General features: G+C 41.0%; 1 protein-coding gene across 2 annotated transcripts in view; it reads left to right on the forward strand.

The window, feature by feature from the left end:
- cnot3b (CCR4-NOT transcription complex, subunit 3b) overlaps positions 1-20,801 on the forward strand; it is a 28,233-nt gene that overhangs the window by 3,315 nt on the left and 4,117 nt on the right. Inside the window, exons 2-18 of one of the 2 annotated variants that reach the window (XM_026347992.1) lie at positions 560-622; positions 4,447-4,514; positions 4,959-5,033; positions 6,282-6,371; positions 8,027-8,155; positions 9,432-9,527; positions 11,780-11,908; positions 12,019-12,109; positions 12,785-12,918; positions 14,434-14,490; positions 14,803-15,775; positions 16,244-16,349; positions 16,995-17,145; positions 18,476-18,572; positions 18,890-19,103; positions 20,252-20,384; positions 20,498-20,623. In XM_026347992.1, the coding sequence (XP_026203777.1) occupies positions 598-622; positions 4,447-4,514; positions 4,959-5,033; positions 6,282-6,371; positions 8,027-8,155; positions 9,432-9,527; positions 11,780-11,908; positions 12,019-12,109; positions 12,785-12,918; positions 14,434-14,490; positions 14,803-15,775; positions 16,244-16,349; positions 16,995-17,145; positions 18,476-18,572; positions 18,890-19,103; positions 20,252-20,384; positions 20,498-20,623 (2,694 nt within the window). In that variant the 5' untranslated portion in view covers positions 560-597. The remainder of the gene's footprint in view (positions 1-559; positions 623-4,446; positions 4,515-4,958; positions 5,034-6,281; positions 6,372-8,026; positions 8,156-9,431; positions 9,528-11,779; positions 11,909-12,018; positions 12,110-12,784; positions 12,919-14,433; positions 14,491-14,802; positions 15,776-16,243; positions 16,350-16,994; positions 17,146-18,475; positions 18,573-18,889; positions 19,104-20,251; positions 20,385-20,497; positions 20,624-20,801) is intronic. The other variant, XM_026347993.1, reaches the window with a different exon arrangement.

Here is a 20,801-nt window from a genome sequence, read left to right on the forward strand (position 1 = left end):
ACTTGGAACTGGATCAGAAACTAAACCTGCTGTCAGAGCACGTATTTGATTTTGAATTAGTGAATGTTTTGGTGTTGGTGCCTCAGAGTCAGCAGGGTTGTGATGTGCATCATTGCAGCCCAGCGTGCCTGCACACTAAAGCGTGTGGAAAGTGGGCATCAAGTGTTCATCTAGTTCGAACTTGTTGTCTGAAGTTTTGTTGAACAATGTTGTACAAACACGTAGAAGTCATCACATGATGTGGACATTGAACAGGCAGGTTTAGGTAAAGTATCCACACCAAAGAAGCCACATTACATCTAAGATTAATCCTGTAATACATTCAACAACACAGATCAGTGATATACGTTTTAAATTAGCAACAGGACGTTAGCAGCAGGAAGTGTTAGATTCCTGCTGAGATATTTGATTCATCTCTGTAATTTTTTATCAACGTTCTTTAGTCTGCGTCAGCTGGTTTCTTTTTATTATTGCTCTGCAGGTTTTCGCTATATAATGAAATAGTTGACACATTTAGATTCATTAATGCATGTTTGTCTCTATCTTTTTATTTTTGCAGTGAAAGAAGGCATGAAGACATCATCCTAGTCATTAGTCATGGCCGATAAAAGGAAACTTCAAGGTGAGGCACGTGTGCGTGTGTGTGTGTGTGTGTGTGTGTGTGTGTGTCTGCGTGTGTGTGTGTGTGCCTGCGTGTGTGTGTGATCAAACACTTGAGCTGATGCTAATAAGCATCAGGGTTTGTTGTGGTCTGAGCAGGTGCCAGGCGGATTCTAACACAGGGTGTGTCACAATGACAGTGTTTCAGTGTCTTGTATTATTGTGACTGAAAAGTGCCCTGATGGCATTTTTATACACTGCACCTGTTTCAGTCACAGTAGGAACATAAGAAACGTTTACAGTAGAGGTGTGATCACGCCTCCTCCCCCTCGTCCTCCTGCATGATTTGCTTTGTGACCTCAAGTGGAAAAAAGCCATTAGGAGCATTTCTGCATTTAGTTTCTCGCTGCTCAGTTAAAAAAGAGCTGGGCCTTGTAAACAAAAGTCACATGCTCTCACAAGAAGCTTGTTTACTGGGTTGTGTAAGCTGTCAGCCTACTAGGTTAGAGGCTTTTAGCTCCAGAGGGAGTCAGAATGAGTAAATCTGGTCTTGCTTCCTGCAGCTTTAACCCAAACAGGATGGATCCACCTGAGAGCTTTTTTCCTCATTACTTGGTGTTGTAGTGTGCACGGGGAAAACAGAGCTCTGTTAGAAACACTGTTATCAAACCAACTGATCCTTTTCTGTGGCCACTTTGTTGGTCAATCCTCCACACATGCTCAGTAAGAGGAGAATTACCTGTTTTCCTGTACACACATTCACACCTGAACGCAGCCCAGTATAACATAATAATAGTCTTAAAGGAGGAGACCAGCGGATTTTCAAAACATCCCATACAGATGCTGAAACAAACAATGAAACACGTCTGCTCACTGGAATGTCTGTGAGTCCTGAACCTGGTTTATTTATATTCGTCCATTGTCACCTAATAACACATCAGTGAGCGTCGCCGCTGCACTGGGCGACCTCATAACAAATGTGAGGTTCTGTTAAAGCGTGAGAAGTGTGTAAAGGGCAACACCAGTGTTCAAGGAACAATGGAAACAAATGAAAATGACCTTGGTCATCATGAGCTCCCACCGTTTAAAAACACCTATTTCACACACAGACACACATCACACAGTTTTCACCATCGCTATCGAAGATAGAGCACTCTCAAAGGAAACCATAACATGTGCACAACCAGAATGAAAAGTCAAAATTTGGACTTTTACTTGATGTTTTACAATGTGCCATTCAGAACTTCCTGCCGGTGCCACTGCAGGAACCAGCTGCTGCTCAGTCGCTCCCTCTCGGCTCATGTCTGCTCGTATTCTTTTTGATTAAGAACTGTGATCCAGAGATGTGTGCAGCTAGGAGCAGTTTTGTGTTTTAATGAAGTAGCGTGTCTCCCGGTGCAGTGGTGTGGTGCACTGATGTGTTTTTACTAGTTCTTGAACAACAGTGGAGCTCTGTGGGACAGGCAAATAAACAAAACCACAGACACAACTCTTGGTGTGTTTTAGGAAAACAGCAAAGATACAGAAAACCACCGACCTTGATCAGGGGCTGTGCTGCTTTTTCACATGTCAGCATTTAACCTTCCATTCACAACCTTTTCCCTTCAAGGCTCTTCACCACACTTTAAGCAGATGTATGCATATATCTATTTAAACTTTACTGTTTGTTTCCTGTTTTGGTTTGGTGAGTGTGACACTGCCTCTTTGTGCACAGGATGATATGGCCTGTGTGCTGACATACATCTGTGCAAACGTCTGCTCATGACGCTGTCGCACTTCCACAGACAGCGGAGCAGGTTTCAGGCTTCAGACAGATCAGTCAGGGGCTGCTGCTGCTCCTCTTCTGCTCTCAGTGATTTTATTTAAAAAATTTAAACAGTATGAGCAAAACAGTGAAGCTGATGTTGACTGATATGTGTGGGGGGAGTATTTTATCCAAAGCTTGTAACCTGAGCCAGACCTTTGTGTAAAGACAGAAAACCTCAGGCTCTTCTCCGTCCTGCAGAGAGTCTCCTCAGAGTCTTGTTGACAGGATTCTTCCTTCTTATCTCTTATGAAGTCACATGTGCTGCTGTGACTTCTCCCGCTGAACAGCTGTCACCCCAAAAATCTCTTCATGAAGAAGAAAAGATTGAGCACAAGCACCGACTCGGCTCTGTCAAATTGTAATGTATTATTACAAAGGAGGTAGACTTTCATCTAAAAATAACACTCCCGCAGCAGTATCTTAACATCAAGACTGTTTAAGGTCAAACTACGCCTGTAGATTTCCTCAGCGCTCCCTGTTTCTACATTAGCAACCAGTTCTGAAATCAAGGCTGAAACTGTTCAAGAAGACTACAGTGTGGGTGATTTGTGTTTAAAAAGTGCTCAGAGCCCAGGAACATTTAGTTTTGCTAATTGTTTGATTTAATGAAAAAAAAGGGGCATAAACTTAACTGTGGATTTGAAGAATTGGGCAAATGAACCCAAACATACAAGTTAATCTTCCTAATTTTAAGAAAAGTTAATTATCAATTTAAAACTACAGCTTCTGTGAAAGAGACCAGAAATGAAAATCCATCGGAGCTGATATAAATCATTCTAACTTGGTTTCGTCCATATTCTTGATGCTCACTAAGTCATTTTAGCTGTAATCTGTCTAAAAGTTTACAGCATTGCAGCCTCTTGAAGTTTCAGCAATGTTAGAAATCTCAGGTAGATTTTAAATATTTTCTTGTTTCATACGTCTGGAACAAATAATTAAGAAACCGAAGACACTAATTAATAGTTCAGTCTATTAAAAATGTCAGAGTTGTGAAAAAACGTTTATAATATTTTGAACATCTTGATATTTGAAAACTGCTTTTTAAGGATTAATAGATTTTCAGAATAGTTACATAGATTTTTTTTCTGGTGATTCACTGATTGTTTCAGATCACACTGAAGTTTTCCAATCCACAAATTAAATGATGATATGTGTTAGTTTTCTGTTCATACTGCGTTGAAACCATTTGCTCTGTGAGATGTAAAAAATTAAAAACAACTCGACTTGATCTTGTTCTGGGTCAGACGTGATAAAATGACACTAAAATGAGCTTTTGCCTGTTTATAATTAACAGCATATCTTAACTAATCTGCTTCACATGATGGTGAGAACATACATTTAGGACAGTAATGAAAACAAAGCCTTTAATCTGCTCGTCTATCAACACGCTGTTTACGGAGCTGCAGTTTTAAGAGACTTGTCATTTTTAAGAGGGACGTTTATTTTGGTGTATGCATGTGTGTCACCTCTGGCTCACAAGCTGAATGTGCCTTTTATGATATGCATATTTCATGAGATGTCAAACACAGTTTGTAGATGCCCTGCTGTTATTTGACATGTTTGTTATTTTTCTGCGTGTGGGATAAGTGCGAGCGCTGCAGCAGCCTGAATTTCAGCAGCAGTTTTCACTGTAATTGCCTGGATTACTCAAATGAACAATGTGAAATGTGCTGAGATGTGCTCCTGTGTCCAGGATGTGATCTAATGTGTGCAGAATTCATAAATTCATTGTATTAAGTATTAAGAACTACACTTCCTGTTGTTCGAGATCCGTCCAAAACATGTTGCACAACAACTTTTCTTGGGAAATGATTGAACTGAATCTGGTGAGAGCAGCGGATAACAAATAACATTATGATAAACGTTAGATTCCAAGACTCGGGAGAAGATAAATGGTTAAACCATGAAAATGGATTCTCTGTAATTCCTGAACAGTAAATGCCATATTTTGTGAAATATCTAAACTTTCATTTTTCTCCAGATAACTTCTTGACCCTGTTAAAAGTATAATTTCACTCTGCTTGTCGCTTCTCCTCCAGGTGAAATAGATCGATGTCTGAAAAAAGTAGGGGAGGGAGTGGAGCAGTTTGAAGACATTTGGCAAAAGGTATGAAGAGATCATCACTGCGACTGCAACAAATTGCTAAATATCAAAAATATCTTTTTACTCACATTTCTTAGAGCCTTTTTCTTCTCAGATTCACAAAGCAAAATGTGAAAAGATTAAATTAATATATGTGTGTGTGTATACTGTGACTGAATGTATGTAATGGTATTCAACTAATTATCAATTAGTTGACAAGTAATTGTTAATGGAGGTATGTGATGATGGATGAGTAAAAATTTTCCTAGTCATAGTAGTTAAATACAATCAGTACTAACAATACTTGTATATATACTTATATAATCTGCTGAAGAAATACTGCGCTTGTTAATGTCTGCTCAGAGTTCAGCTAATGAAGACAAAGTGTTAAGTGTGTTAAGTCTAGAGTTTGTGTTGTGAGGTTCACGCATCAGTTTGACCCTTTCTCTGTTTTCTTCTTCTCTGCAGCTTCACAATGCAGCCAATGCAAACCAGAAGGAGAAATATGAAGCAGACCTCAAGAAAGAGATTAAAAAGCTACAGGTAAAAACAGCAAACTGAAACAAATCTGAGAATCCAAGCCAAGTGTTCCTCCTGATAATAATTAATCGTTTTTGAGTTCAGAAACACGCTTGGAGTGACGGCTGACCGCCATTCATTTAGCCATTCTCAGCAAATATCCATCACCTTATAACAGCAGAATTCAGACATGTTGGGTTGTCTAAGGAGTAAAACTTGACACCGAGGTTGTTTTGAGTCATTAAACCAGTGCACGAATCCACAAGTGAAAGAGGACACTGGGAAAGCACCTAAAAAAAACAGTAAACACACCAAACATAGCAGACATCATCAGAAAGATTTTCATTGGCTCCGGGAGGTTTATAGATCCTTTCACTTTTTGCACTTTGCTGTGATGTAAATTTAATTTGAGATTAATTCAATTAAAATCTTTGCCCATAACACTAATGATGGCGAGATGAAAACATGTTTAACTCAATTTATTTCTGCATTAAAGGAGGATTGTGACATATCCTTACAACAGTCCGTTTTACACAGGTGTTGATTCAACTCTTGGATTATTGTGGAGGCTGGTGTTTGTGCTGCTGTAGATCTGCAGCATATTGTGTTTTTCTGGCAGCTGTTTATTTGATTCATGCATTTATATCAGTGTGGCTCAGAAACACCTCTCTGTGTAACGCCATACAGTTCAATAGCACCAACTACAGCCTCCCTGATGGATTCCTTATCTGGTTTGAGGGTCTGAGGACAGAGGGTGGTTGTTGAGGTTGTTGTAGAGAGGGTAAAATCCACTGAGGCACATTTGTGATTAGAAAATCAGTGATGAAAAAAGTGATTTTGATTTGATTAAGTCCACATTTTATCTTCAGGTGCAGCTCACACGTTAAAAACAGGTGTAACGTGCAGCTCTGTTTGTCTTGTCTGCTGCTTTGATGTCAGCGTTTTTTGGGAATTACAATTATTTAAAGATAATTGATTTAGACTGATGTAAAATCATTTAACCTGCTCACAGAGAGAGGTGTGTGTTTGCGTTTGGAGTATTAAATATCATCGTGGTCAGCCACGTGTGAGCTCTCTGTCTTGACGTTGCCATGAGGACCAAACTCCAAGCCAAGCTTGTTTGCTGCATAAAGTTTACCATCTATGACTGCTGGAGACAAGTCTCTGCATGTATCACTCCAGTATCTGTGTCTGTCTCTGTCTTTGCTAATCTCTCCCTCTCTCCCCCGCTCTGTTTCTCTTCTTCTTCTTCTTCTTCTTCTGGTCCCTCAGCGTCTTCGAGACCAGATCAAGACGTGGGTGGCATCCAACGAGATCAAAGACAAAAGGCAGCTAGTAGAAAACCGAAAACTCATAGAAACGGTGAGTAGGAACTGAGGAGAGAGGAGAGGTAGGACGCATCCTGTTCATTATAACGGTCCCTCCAGAACCTGGGGTACTCTGGAGAATTGGGTTGGTTCTGAACTCTGGAAAGTCTGAAACCTTCTTTAATAAGACTGTGTAGCTCTGTCACCAGTATTTGACTTTTATAGAGATTTACCCACTGATAACACTTTTATACTTACACAGTTTAAATGTATTGTTTGTTGGAAAAAGTCATGTTTAGCAGATTTTAAAAATGGCAGAAAGTACCTTTGAAGTATTCGTGTTATTTTTATCAGAGTAGTTTTATCAGTAAAGTGTTTCCATTGGTTCCAGAAAGTAGAATTCATGGCAGAGCTGTTGTGTTGATTTCAATTAGATTGTGGAGGTGTAGTTAATAAAGTGGCAGCTGAGTGAACACCCTTTGTAAAACCTTAGATTTCATCAGTCGGTACGTTTCCACAACTGGAAATTAAGAATAAAATGTCACTGATAATGTTGCCAAGCCCAGCAGGAGACACTCGGAGACCAAACAAAAAGTGTGGACACTTCATCTACATCTCAGAGTTATCGAGGACCCACCTGAAGCTTGTATCTTATCTCTTCTTCTACTTTTAAGCTTTTCACTTTATCAAACATAACGTCAAGATCTGATGCCTAGATAGATATAAATATATATACAGTATAAATAATATATATATATAATAAATAGCACCTATAGGATGCAGTGCTGCTTTAATGTTATAATAATAATATGACGTAAAATATAAATATTACAAATACAAATACTTCACAACTAATTATGAAACAAATAACTTAATATTTAAAATGTCGTATTGAAAACAAAATACAGTGACTCATGCTGCGGCTACACCTGCAGAAAGTCCAATAACATCAAATCAAGGTGCAGAAGCAGCTATAACAGACTGAAGTGTTACGATGAATCATTTCTCAGATTAGCCCTTTAAATGAAGAAGTACAACCCAAGAGACCCTCGTTACAGAGTCTGGTCGGATATTTAGCACCTGTTCTGTAGCGCAGCTGCTCCGCCCGTCAGGCCACGGAGCCACACGAGTCTTTGATGAGGGTTATTGAGATGGACTGAATGCGAACCACCTGCCTGCACAATGAGGGACGAGAGCGACTCTCCACAGCTCCCTGTGATCTTAATGAGTTGGTTTTCATCCCCAGACTGCTCTTCAAGTTTTCCTGTGGCTTCGTTGGTTGACCTGAAATTATACATTTGGTCGCAGAGAATCCTGCAGGAAGTGGATCGGGGTTTGTCAAAAGCAAAAATGGATCTTCACAATGTGCTGGGTGTTTGTTCAAAGCAAAATGACTCTTAGTGAGTTTAGAGCCTCGTCCTTTGGCCCTCGGACATGGAAAAATCACTTCTGTGGGTTTTATACAGCGGGAGAGGAACGTGAACAACCATCAGTAACAGATAACACGTGGTCTCGTCCTATTCTAGTCTGCTGAGTGGGCTTTAATTGCTCCTTTCGTGCAAACCTGGGTCTGTTTTACACATCTAATTATGATGGGATTATTTAATAACTGCATGGAGCAAAAAGCATAAGACCAAAGTTTATTGTCTGTTATATAAACTTTTATGGATTTATCCGATTGTTAATGTTTACGTTTGTGTCTTTCTTTAGCAAATGGAGCGGTTCAAGATAGTGGAAAGAGAAACCAAGACTAAAGCGTACTCTAAAGAGGGGCTAGGCCTGGCCCAGAAGGTGGACCCAGCCCAGAGGGAAAAGGAGGAAGTTGGGACGTGGTTAACGGTGAGTTCATCAGTAAATCATCCTCCACAGAGTGTCAAACATTCAAAGACTAATCGTGCTTGTTGTTATGTTGTTAGACGTATGTAACGTCGCACAGTAGCTGCTGTGTGATTTTATTATTGTTTGTGTCAGTGTCAAAGAGTAAAATCAGAAACCGCGTCACACTGAGCAGGAAGGTCAGAGAAGAAACTCGGTGCCTGTTCTGTACTTGAGTGAGGCCAGTATAGAGGGGATGTGGTTTCTTGTTTTGGTTCCAATTAATCTGTGCTGCATTTAAAACCAGCCCACTATTATTAAAAAGCCCACTATGTCCTATTAGATGCTAAAGGCCGTTAAGAAAAGCCTATCCGTGTTTTGCTTGTGTGTGTTTCCTGATATTAACTATTAAACTGTGCAAACATTTAGGAATTTATTCATCAGTCCTCGATTCATGGTTGTTTTCATTTGTTACTTTGCACAGAAAATAGAGAAACAGGTTATAAACTGAAACTCAAGTTACAGATTTTACAGGTCGGAGGTGTTTTTTCTGAGAAGAGAGTTTTCTACTGGAGTTAATTTTAGTTTTATAACAAAAACCTGGAACTGAAATTGAGACAAAAGTGGAACCAAAACCAAAATTAAGACAAAACATTGTCTCGGATTCCATCAAAACCAAACCTCTGAAAACCTCATTAACCAGCAGCCAGTTAGGTTAATACGTCAATCTGTGACCACACAGAGTAAATCCACACTTTGGTTTATAGTTAATATCTATACTGAGACAGCTCATGTGAGAATACATCAGACATGTTTGACAATTATCATATTATATAAAGTGTCATAAATTAAGGTTAAGTAATGCCCGACTTACCACCAAGAGTTTCTGATCATTTTAATATGTGTAAAACTATCATTAAAGTTTTCCTAAACGAAAACTTCCAAATGTATTGTTACTTAAAAAAACGATATTTTTTGCATGAATTCAATTATTAAATCACAAAACATTACATTACTTTTCTAACAAATTCAAAAGTGTTCAGTTAATAAAAGAATGTACATAAGGCACAGTAAATCAATTGAAGTACAGACATTTTAAATGTGTTTGATTTTCCTGTAAAACAAAGAAAAGCTGTGATAGAAGAAATGAGTGTGGAACAAAAAGAAAAGATTAATGTTTGCAATTCAATCAAAATAGATGGACTAGCTGTTCCAGATTATACAGTTGCGTTTTAGGGCCTGTCTCACTTCAGCTGCTTTGTTTTTTCTCATCCTTGTCTTTGTTTTTTCCTCCCTTTAGAATACGATAGACACGTTGAACATGCAGGTGGACCAGTTTGAAAGTGAAGTGGAGTCTCTGTCAGTCCAGATGAGAAAGAAGAAAGGGGACAAGGAGGTCAGTCATTCATTAGTTTCTTCTCTCCTCTCCTCCGTCTCCAGCTTTCCTCCTCCTGGTTATTTGTATCTGGCACACATCGCTCTTTTATCTCCGTCTCGCTGTGTGGTGCAGTCAGATAGTGTGTCCTCCATTCATCGTCTGCCCTGACTGGGATAACCTTGCTGACTATTTGTGTCTCTCTCACTCACTTGCCTTTAAATTCCTCTCCAAGGGCGTCATTTAGAGAAAGAGCATTTAGACTTTATCCTTGATGACAGTTGAGCAGCTATGATTTTAAAAAACATGAGAGCAACCAGGTACCTCTTACCTTCAATGTCAGAAAATTATATGCTCAGCTGGCAGCTTATAAGGGAAACTGAGCCCAGACTAAGATCTGCAATAAATCCTCATCCTCATCTTCACAAAGGTGATAATGTTCAGTTTTTGTTGAATCTGCTTTAAGCCCCTTTCAGACCTGCACTCACTTGTATTAATCTGAAGGCATCTGAACGTGTCGGCTTCATGTCTGAATACACTCGCTGGTCACTTTTCCATAAAAACTGCAACAATGTTCTTACTAGGTCAGACTTAGAGGCGCATACATGTCAAGTTCAACACGACGTAAACAGGAAGCCACCGTGGTTATTATCTGGAACGAAATGTAACTTAGGTCTTATCAAGTGAAGAGGAAATGTCAGGATTTTAAATGAACAGTAAAAAATGCAAAGTGAGACCGCTTAGTCCGTCTGTTTTCAATTTCTGGAGGCAGCAAACAGATCTGAAACTTAAAGCACTGTAGGAAGAAACTCTTGCTGATGAAAATTAAAAACTCTGCAGAGAGAGCACACGATGTCTCGAAGTCACTGCAGTTATAACCCCACTGAGTGACAGGAGCTGTTTTTATGGCAGCGTTGACCACGAAAACCTAACAGCACATCTAAATTGGGGAAGAGCTGCTGTTTGATTGACAGACAGAGATATTATTACAGAGTGAGGGAATCTAAAGAGAGGACATGAGTTTTGCTTCCTGTATTCTCTCGTTGTAGTGTCTGCGTGTCTCTCTCACAGCGCTCTGGGAAAGACTGACTGTCCATGGACTTGTGGTGAGGATCACCGTCGAGTTCAGCTGCCTTTAATTGGAGCAGATAATCATCTGTTTTATTCCTGTCAGGCTGCTGATTGTTTGTTTGTGTGTCCAAGAGAGAAACTGATCACACACTGAAATCAGCAGCTCTCTAAAACGGTTGTATATGAAGGAGGATTTATTGTTGTATTACACTGAATTACTTGTGTATGTGCTGCTGACTTCATTTGGCATCAGCATCATTTTCTGAGTGTGATATTTGCACAGAGGACTCGTTCATTAACAAGACTCAGAGGAGTTGCTGCAGTTAGCTTAGCCGGCCAAAAGTGTAGGACCGTGTTTCTCAGAGGAAATCTTCAGAGAAGCGTAGCTCTCGAGTGTTGATACGAGTTTCTGGTTTTTCAAAGGCTCCAAAATGACCAACCATCAAGGGGCAAAAACATTTTTGTCTTAGGTGGATTCATCACAAATTTCATCTCCTAATCATTTCCTGTGGTGACGATATTCAAATGCCAGTTCATTGCAAACATTAAAACTGTGTCACGCTGCAGGTTCTTCCCAAACAGCGTCTCCACGTGACCACGCGTTCTTTTCTCTTCGCTTTGCATTTTCTAAACCTGTTAGATAAAGTTTCAAAGGCTCTGCCAACTGTGAGCATTTAAAAACATAAGAGGCTAAAGCTGTTTTGCACGACAACATATTTTATACATGATGTGGTCAGGTGAGGGCTCCGGCTGCTCTGAGACGTGCTTTAGCTGACACAGTGTTTGCTGAGTTTCTGGTCCAGAACATGTATGAGCAGGTGAAAAATTAAATATTGAAACCAGAAGGGATGCTGGACCTGCGCTATATGATGCATTAAGCTCTGAAGTTTACATACACCTGCTCTCACGCTCACCTACTGGACCGCTCATGTCTTTCCTCACTTTTATGTTCTGCTTTGTTTTTTAAAACTTTTTTATTTGATTGTTTTTAACTGCAGTGAATTGAGGTGGAGTTCATTTCAACAATTGTTATACTAAATATAACTATAAAAAGGTTCCAGACTTTCTTTTAAAGATTTTTAATGTGACACGTAACCTCCACTCTTCACTTCTTCAACTTCTCCTTCAACTTTATCAGTTTGTCACTTTTAGTCAGAAGAAACATTGAAAACACACAACTCTATTTGGTTCTCATTCTACAGAAGCAGGACCGGATCGAGGAGCTGAAGAAGTTCATCGAGAAGCATCGGCACCACATCCGTATGCTGGAGACGATACTGAGGATGCTGGACAACGACTCGGTGCAGGTGGACGCCATCAGGAAGATCAAGGTTTGTTTGTGTCTTTAATATGGGGATACTTTTTTTTTTATGTTTTATTCCTGTTATTTAATCAGATTTGTTATTAAATAATTCACCTTCTCCCTTTCTCTTCCATAAAGGATGACGTGGAGTACTATCTAGACTCGTCACAAGACCCAGACTTTGAGGAGAACGAGTTTCTGTATGACGACCTGGATCTGGAGGACATTCGTAAGTAAAGAGGAAGAGGGGATGTTTTATAGAAATATAAAATATAGAACAGACGAAATGCAAGAAAATAATCATACGGTGGTACAAACAAGAAATCAACCTACCTGAACGGGCCTGAAACTATGTGTGCGTGGGTTCATTCAGATGCGCTCAAGTATTAGACATAAACACCTGAGTTCTCGTTCCTCTGTCACCCTGATTCCTCTTAAATCAGGGTATGTGCCCGTCCACAGAAACTGTGTGACCTCTACAGATAAATATTCAGTTACAGAACACACATTAACATGAAGAGAGTGCAGGAGGATTAAACAGGAGAACTGGGGCCGTCGGTATGATGATCTGTGGCAGAGACTCACTGAGCCACAGACGGCGTTTCAGTGTTTCAGTGCTCGTCTGTGCCAGGATGTTTGTACCACTCTAATAATCACACATTCACACACAGTCATCCGTCTGTGAAGCAGTATTTGGCTAAATTCTACTCTATGATGCTCGTATACTGGTATTTACTGATTTCTACACTTATAGGTAGATAATGAGGTTAGGTAGATAATTTCATCTGTTATTTATTTTATTATTTAAATAATGTGTTTTCCTCTTCTTACCTGTCTCCATGCTGCTTTCCCCTGTGATCAGTGTCTTTATATCTAATCTTCTAATGGTGATTTCTCCCTTTAGCTGTGTCGCTGGTGGCCACCTCTCCACCGGGACACTCGCACTTGGAGGATGAGATCTTCCAGCACTCCAGCAGCACACCCACCTCCACCACCTCATCTTCACCCATCCCCCCGTCGCCTGCTACTTGCACTACGGTACGAAAACTTTTTTAGAGATTTAACTTTTGATATTCAGAGTGGGCTTGTGATCAAATGTTTTCTTCTTGTGTTGTTGTCTTTTAATAATTAACTGAAATTTGGACAGTTATAAAGAAATAAGAATAATTTGGACATTTTTTACATCACATCATGATTATTTGTTTTCCCTGTTCTTTTCACACCAGTGCATGAGCTGACAAGTACAAATACCTTAGAAAACTGACTGGTTTTCCAGTGAAAACAAACAGCTTGTCAGGTTGTTAACTCCTCTCTGACAGTTAAAATGATCTAATATTGATAATTTCTGAACATTAAGACTGTTGTTACACTCGCTCAAGTCAAGACAGGCTAATATCTGAAATATAAATGCAACATATTTGCCTTTGTATCTGCTATTGTAGTGCCCTGCCATGTGCTGTGATTGTTCTGCTGTAGTGCCATTATATCATCTGCTCTTCCTATCCACCCACACACAGTATGTAGTGAGAGTAGTGATTATAGGTCTGATGTGTCTGAATAGAAGGCGTGGTGCTGTTAAATGCTGCTGACAAGGAGTTACGCTTTAGCATGAAAGGGAATGTAAAGGATGGGACGTACAGTTTCCCACGTCGATACCCGATGTATGTGAAGTTAATTTAGTGTAGTTTAACTTTTAATTATCCAGAGAGGATTTCAATGAGAAGCTAGAGAAGCTTTCTAATGCTCACAAAAGTTAGGTTTTGCTTTTCAAACAGACACATTTTGATATTAGAAACTTTCTAATACATGCATTTAACCCAGAATATTCTCAGTCCTTCAGTTTTTGTGGGCTGTAAGAAAATACTGATTCGCTTTAGTACCATAAATATATATCATGTTTTGTGATACTATCAATTCTACAAAATTGGTATACTATACTTGAATCACAGCCTCTCTATCAATATATGTATCTTTTCACAATTACAGTATGTTTTTTAAGCAGTAAGTAACAAGACAATAACATATAACATTATCTTTTAAAGAGCAGCTCATTAAAGCAGGTGTATTTACTTCATCTCACTCTAAACAACATGTTTACTCATTTTAGCATTCAGCTATATTAGAGAAAATATCTACTCATCTAACTCTTGGAAAGAAAATACGATAAGATAATGAGCATATGTCAACTTTAGACTACACTGGAAACACTGTCTTTAGTTAAACAAAACTCAAGATATATTTTATATATTATTAATATATAGTGATGTGTAGAATGAACGGTTTAAAAACTACAGAGGTTAATAAAGTTTTCTACTGTATAACGTAAAAAAAACAAACAAAATACTGAGGAGCAGAGTTTGTTCAGTGTTTTTTAGTTGACTTCAAGACGTCTTTCTTTATCTGTCAACAAAGTTTTAATAAATGTCAGAATAATTAAAACATGTTCAAAAAGCTCTTCATAAATCCTAAAACTGTTGCGATTAGCTCCCTTGGATTTTTGTTCACAGCTTTCAGCCACGATGATTAATCTGCTGTTTTTTTCACGTTTTTCAGGAGAACTCGGAGGACGACAAGAAGAGAGGACGTTCAACAGACAGCGAAGTTAGTCAGGTGAGTTGAAAGTGATTTGTCATCACCAGGAACTCACTCACATTTTATTAGGTCAGAAAATCTGAGAATTTCATGAAATAAAATGCCTAATACTACGGTGACCTGATTACATAATTGTGTAATAACAGTGTTTATTTGTACTTTAATCGTAATTCAGTCCTATCGTCATCACTTTTAAATTGGTATTAAACTTATTTCTGGTGTCTTAAATTAAAAAGTTTGATTTAATTTCACTGTAAACAGACTTTAATTTGTTCTATAACAACGTGAGCAGCAGCCTAATGTGTATGAATTCTCATATTTTTTTTCCAGTCACCTGTGAAGAATGGAAACCCCTCTTCCTCGTTGTCCTCTTCCTCCTCCTCGTCCTCCTCCTCCTCCTCCTCTTCATCCTCTTCTTCTTCCGTCTCGGGACTGACCTCATCCTCACTGGTCTCTATGGCGACCATCGCTGGAGCAGGAAGCAGCAGCTCTGCGGGCAACAGTCATCACGGCAACTTGGGGGGTCTCCTCTCCAACACCTCCTCTGGCAGCTACAGCAACGCCACCCAGCAGCAGCCGCATCCATCAGCACAGCAGCAACAGGCCAAAAACTCAGCTAGCTCCTCTTCCTTGGCTCCTGTTTCCAACCCCAGCTCCTCCACCAACAGCCACCCCGTCTCCTCAGCCTCCTCTCCTCCGAATGCCAGCACGCAGGGGCTCTTTACATCAAACTTGAAGCCCCAGGCTCCCTTGGGGTCCACGCCGACCTCCAACAGCCTCAGCCTCGGCCTGGGCCTCTCACTGGTGAAAGGTGGCATCACCAGCTCCATCACTACCAGCCCGATGTCCGGGGGCCTCGGCCTATCAGGGATGCCGGCGTCCCTGAACCTTCTGTCCAGCTCCACCCCAACACCCTACGCTCAGGCAGCTGCCTCAGGCACAGTGGGCTCCGGCCTGCCAGGCTCTCTGGGTGGTGTCAGCACCACCACTAGCAACAGCACCTTGGGCTCCATCGGCAGTGGAAGTGCTGCAGTCGGCGGGCCGACATCCTCTACGGGAGGCTTGCTTGGTGCAGCCCCAGGTGTCAGCTCTGGGATTCTGGGTTTGGGCTCTGGTCAGTCGGGGGTGCAGGGGTCTTCCTTGATGTCACCAAGTCCAATAGGAAGTTTGGCTCCAGGTAGTGGAGTGGGGGTCATCGGGAGCAATGGAGGCAGCTTAGGATCAGCAGGGAGCGGAGTGGTGGGTGGGAACTCATCGCTCTCTATCCAACCACCGAGCCATCAGAAGCAGAATGGTAGCACCAGTGAGTATCAGAGAACAAGGAGGTCATGTGGCATCAAGTCTCCCCCAACTCAGAAGTATATTTGTTTATATTTGGCTTCACTGTGTCATCACGTTTTCGGATAATGCAGAGTTCGGTGAAACTTTCCTCGACCTCATGTTAACGTGCATTAAAGCTAAAACCAGTCAAATAAGGGACTTTTTTTATTATTATTTTTTATTATTACTTCCAGCACACGTGTAATGAGGATGGACATAAACATGTAGACAGCTCAGTTGAACAGATAAACTTAGAGTATTTACATATTTAAAGAGCAAGAATTAGTCAGTGAAAAAGGTGATGAGCTTAAAACGTTTTTTAACCGTAGAAAAATCTGTTTAATTTTCAAAGCAGCGTGAAGTTAAACGTCTTAATGCATCACTCGTGACAACCTATAAAATATGGATGAATAGAGTTACTCAGTGTCTCTTCGTCTACCTTATGTTACAGGTTATAGTGCTGTGGTAGCAGACAGCACAACCGAATCCGCCCTTATCAGTGCCAGCCAATCACAAAGCAGCCAACCCTCATCTTTGACCTCCACAGCCAATCAGCCGTAAGTATGATGAAGCAGATTGTGCAAAAATACAGGAACATATTATGTCGCTTTTTTCTGTCTCACTCATTCACCAGCAGGATTAATCTTTATCCTAAGTGTTTTGACTGATGGGATCATTTTTTAAGAAAGTGAAATAACTAAATCAAATCATCACACGTTTACATTTGGCAGACGCTTTTATCCAAAGCGCCTTGAAAGTGAGGAACAAGGCGAATTATCTAAGGAGAGAGTCGGGGAGTAGAACTTTAAAGGAAAGTGCTCCATGAAGAACTGTTTCCGTTTCAGGAAGAGTCCTGCTTTCGCAAGTTTTTAAAAATTCAGACTGAGTTGGGTAGATCGTTCCACCATCGTGGAACCACTGAGCTGAATAGTTTTGCCTGGGATCTGGTGAGGTGAGGTGAGGTGAGGTGAGGTGAGGTGAGGTGAGGGGGCCACAAGACGACGTTCGCTGACAGGGCACAGTGGGCAGGAGGAATTGTAGGGTGAGGATTTTGAACCAGATGCAGCAGCTACAGGAAGCCAGTGCAGAGATCTGAAGAGCGGTGTAACGTGTCCTTTTAGGCTGATCAAAAACGAGAAGTGCCTTTAAACGTTATTCTTTAACATCTAAACTGATTCTGTTTGCTCTGTCTCCCTCCTCAGTAAGGACACTGGTCCCAGTTTACTGAACTCTATGAGTTTGTCGTCCAGCTCTCCGTCACCTGCCTCCTACAGCGAGGCCAAAGCGGTGAGCGGCGGCGGCAGCCTGCTGAACGGGCCGATGTCTTACTCCCAGTCCTCAGACAGCATCAAGGTGAGAACACAGGTGAACACAGACTGTGTCTTACTTTACCTTTAGCCATTTGACTTTCAGGGAGAGGATTTGGTAGTTTTTGGCAAGAAGAACTTAATTTCCCAAATTGTCACAGACTGTTAATTAGTATGAAAACACAGAAATAAACTGCTCATGTTGCTGCTAGAACTTAATAAATTCTGCCAACAGTGAAATCCAAGGAGGGTTAATATTATGGATTTGTTTGAAGATGAGAAAACTGTTTAAAAAAACTGAATCAAATAATAATAACACCCGGTGCTGTACAGCTTCAGTCACTGTGACTCAAACATCTTCAGATACGTTTCTCAGTAATGAAATTGCACTTCCTGCCACTTAACAATGATGAACTGGAACGGTTCACAAGAGGCATGGCGTCTGTCTGAAGGTGCACACAGCTCATCACTTGCTGAACACTTCATTATGTTTAATTTAAAATGTATTACATTTTCGTTTTTGGTAATTAATTCCACTCATTACTGGCTAATGAAAAACTGCGGATGTCTTCTAATGATGTCTAATCAACTGAATTTGCCACAGGACTCTAAATAAAGCCAACACGATGCACCTGAGCTCAGTCTGGAAATCTGGAGCAAAGCTGCTTTGTATTTCTGTAGTTTAGAGTTTAGACAAACGAGCTGATATTGTCAGAGTTTACACATTCAGATACATTACATGTTATTTACTGATGTTTGATTTGAATTTACAATATTGCTCGTTGTGAAGGACTTCAGGACACACCCTTCACAGTGTAGCTGCCATTTCAGGCACTGAGGCAACTCGGGGTTTAGCGTTTTCCCAAAGACACTTCAACCTGAGAACAGATGGAGCTGGGGGATCAAACTGCTGACCCACCCCCTGAGCCACAGCTGCTCCCAGTGTTGATAATGTCATCTCAGAGCCTCAGGCATTAATCTGCTGCTATAACAGCCTCCGAAGACATTTGACGAGTTGTTGGAACATCTTTGATGGTCATGTTTTTGTACTTGTTTTCTTTACTCTCATCATTATTATTATTATTATTATTATTATTATTATTATTATATATTTCTCCATCAGAAGGTTTCATTCGTGTCTAGTTCCATTTTAAAACTGCGTCCTTTCAGCTGCCTGATATTATATCTCAGGCATCTTTGTGGGGAGGGAATAGGAGCAAACTAAACAAACATCCCAACAAAGTGAAATTATTTCCATGACAACATTATCACTGGTGCGGGAAGTCGAGCTCCTCCGTAGAGGCAGGTACGATAACCGTTCGCACACGTCCGGTAGAATCTCTTCTCCCATGAGTCTCCTTGTCTGTGCCCATCAGCCCCAGGAGCCTCTGAGCAGCCTGAAGTCCATGGCCGAGCGAGCAGCCCTCAGCTCAGGGATGGAGGGAGACGTGCCCTCCCTGCACCTCCCCTCAGGTAACGCGCACATACGTCCAGAACACCCTAATAACAGGAGATAGAGGGTTGTCACAGAGCAGAGAGAGAAAAGCTGTGGTTTAATGGTACAAAATGTCATCTCACCTCCCACTCTCAGCCTCCTCTGAACAGAACCTGCAGATGATATTATCCCTGACTCAACTCTTTCTTTGTCTCCCTGACTTCACATCCTGAATCCCTCCCTCTTCTTTATATCCTCCCTCTCTCGACTCCGCGGTTCGTTTCCATCACCTCTGAGCTCCTCGTTAAGACTTTAGTTGCTTTGCACCTTCACACCTTTCATTTTTTCTCCTCAGAAATCTTCCCCAGCAGCACTACAGCCCCCTCGGGTCCCCCGTCAGCGCCTCAGCCCTCGCTGTCAGAGGTCAACATCCCGCCGTCGTTGGGAGTCTGCCCTCTGGGACCTGTTCCCTTGTCCAAAGACCAGGTCTACCAGCAGGCCATGGAAGAGGCTGCGTGGACACACATGCCCCACCCGTCTGACTCGGAGAGGATCAGGTGCATTGAGATGTTTGTAGACATACTTTTTAAAACCTTTAACCTTTACCCTCTACTGTATTTAACATGTATCTAATATCTCTGAACACCTCAGTACACAGCACATCTTCACACACAGCTGCACAGATTACACTGGTTATATTGGGACTAATCTACAATGCAGTCTGCCCACACAGGTCCAATTGACATTTAAATCCAAACACTCAAACCCTCTTGTCCCACGGTACCTGTTGTGTTTTACAGAAGGGAGAAGCAGAGCTACAAACACACAGCTACACACAGCACTATCCACCTTTTGATTTTAAACTTTTATAACTTGTTTAAGTGTGAAGTCAAACACAGAAGTTTAACACTGAACAGCACCAGCTTACCTGAACGCCCTCATCCTGGTCTCTCATATAGACAGATAGATAGATATACAGATATAAATAAATGATTGAACGCTATGAATAAAAGCGTCCTCCAAATAACTCAATTTAAATGTGTGTTAATGAGTGTTAACAAATTTGGCATCATTACATTTGTGCTGCACGTTAACGCTGCTCACAGCCTAATGGAAACAGAACAGACAGTCTGGGTTTGTTGCTGGTCTAAAAATACATGGTTTGGATGGAAAAGTGCATCCAGGCAGAGTTTGACCCACTAGTGGATTTTCCTACTTCATGTGGATCCATGAAGGAGGTCAATCTATCCGTTCCCAGTAATGTATGTAAGAGTTTTGAGTGAGTTTGTGCCGTTCACTGTTTAAATGAAGAATTTAGTGTCACAGCTTCCAGTGCAATCCCCTTCACCTCCTCACATACAGGCTGATGTTTGAACAGGAGCTTCATGTGTTGATGTGAAGATACAGAAACATGCAGCTTCTTATTTTAGCATTCAGAAACAAGGGGTTTAGAAAAAGTTTCTGCAGTTAAGAGAGTTTGGTGAATGTGACGGAGAACACTCCGTACGAACGAACCTCACAGTGAAGAGCAGAACAAATAGGACAAGAATATAAAGTGTTCCTGCATGAGGTCCAGTGATTTTTGATGATGATGGTCTGCCCTGTTTGTGGTTAGTGAATTTATCATTGATTAAAAGCAACAACAGATTTATAAAAGAAAAATTTAAAGTATATAAAGCCAGGTCGACTGATTTATTTGCTGATTTATTCACTACAGGCAGTACCTGATGAGGAACCCGTGCCCCACCCTGCCTTTCCACCACCAGATGCCACCGCCCCACTCCGACACCGTGGAGTTTTACCAGAGACTCTCCACTGAAACCCTCTTCTTCATCTTCTATTACCTGGAGGTAGGAGGGCGTGAATACACAACGATAACAACCGGTCACAGCTTAATCAGCCTGTTTTGGGAGTTTAAAACTCCTCTTTCACTCTGTCCTCTTCTTTCCTCTCATCTCTGTAGGGAACAAAGGCGCAGTATCTGGCAGCCAAAGCCCTGAAGAAGCAGTCGTGGAGGTTTCACACAAAATACATGATGTGGTTTCAGAGGCACGAAGAGCCGAAGACCATTACTGATGAGTATGAGCAGGTCAGTTTCACATGAGCAGAAAGTCTGAGGGCTTAAAGACGTTTCAGAAGTCAGACACATTTACTCAAATCTTAAAACTGAGAGAAAATATTCAGCAGAAAGTAAAACAACACTTGATTTAAAGTACAGACATGAAGAACAGACATGAAGTTTGCTTAAATCCAGAACTGACGAGTAA

Source organism: Anabas testudineus, chromosome 11, assembly GCF_900324465.2.
Source record: "Anabas testudineus chromosome 11, fAnaTes1.2, whole genome shotgun sequence".
NCBI lineage: Eukaryota > Metazoa > Chordata > Actinopteri > Anabantiformes > Anabantidae > Anabas > Anabas testudineus.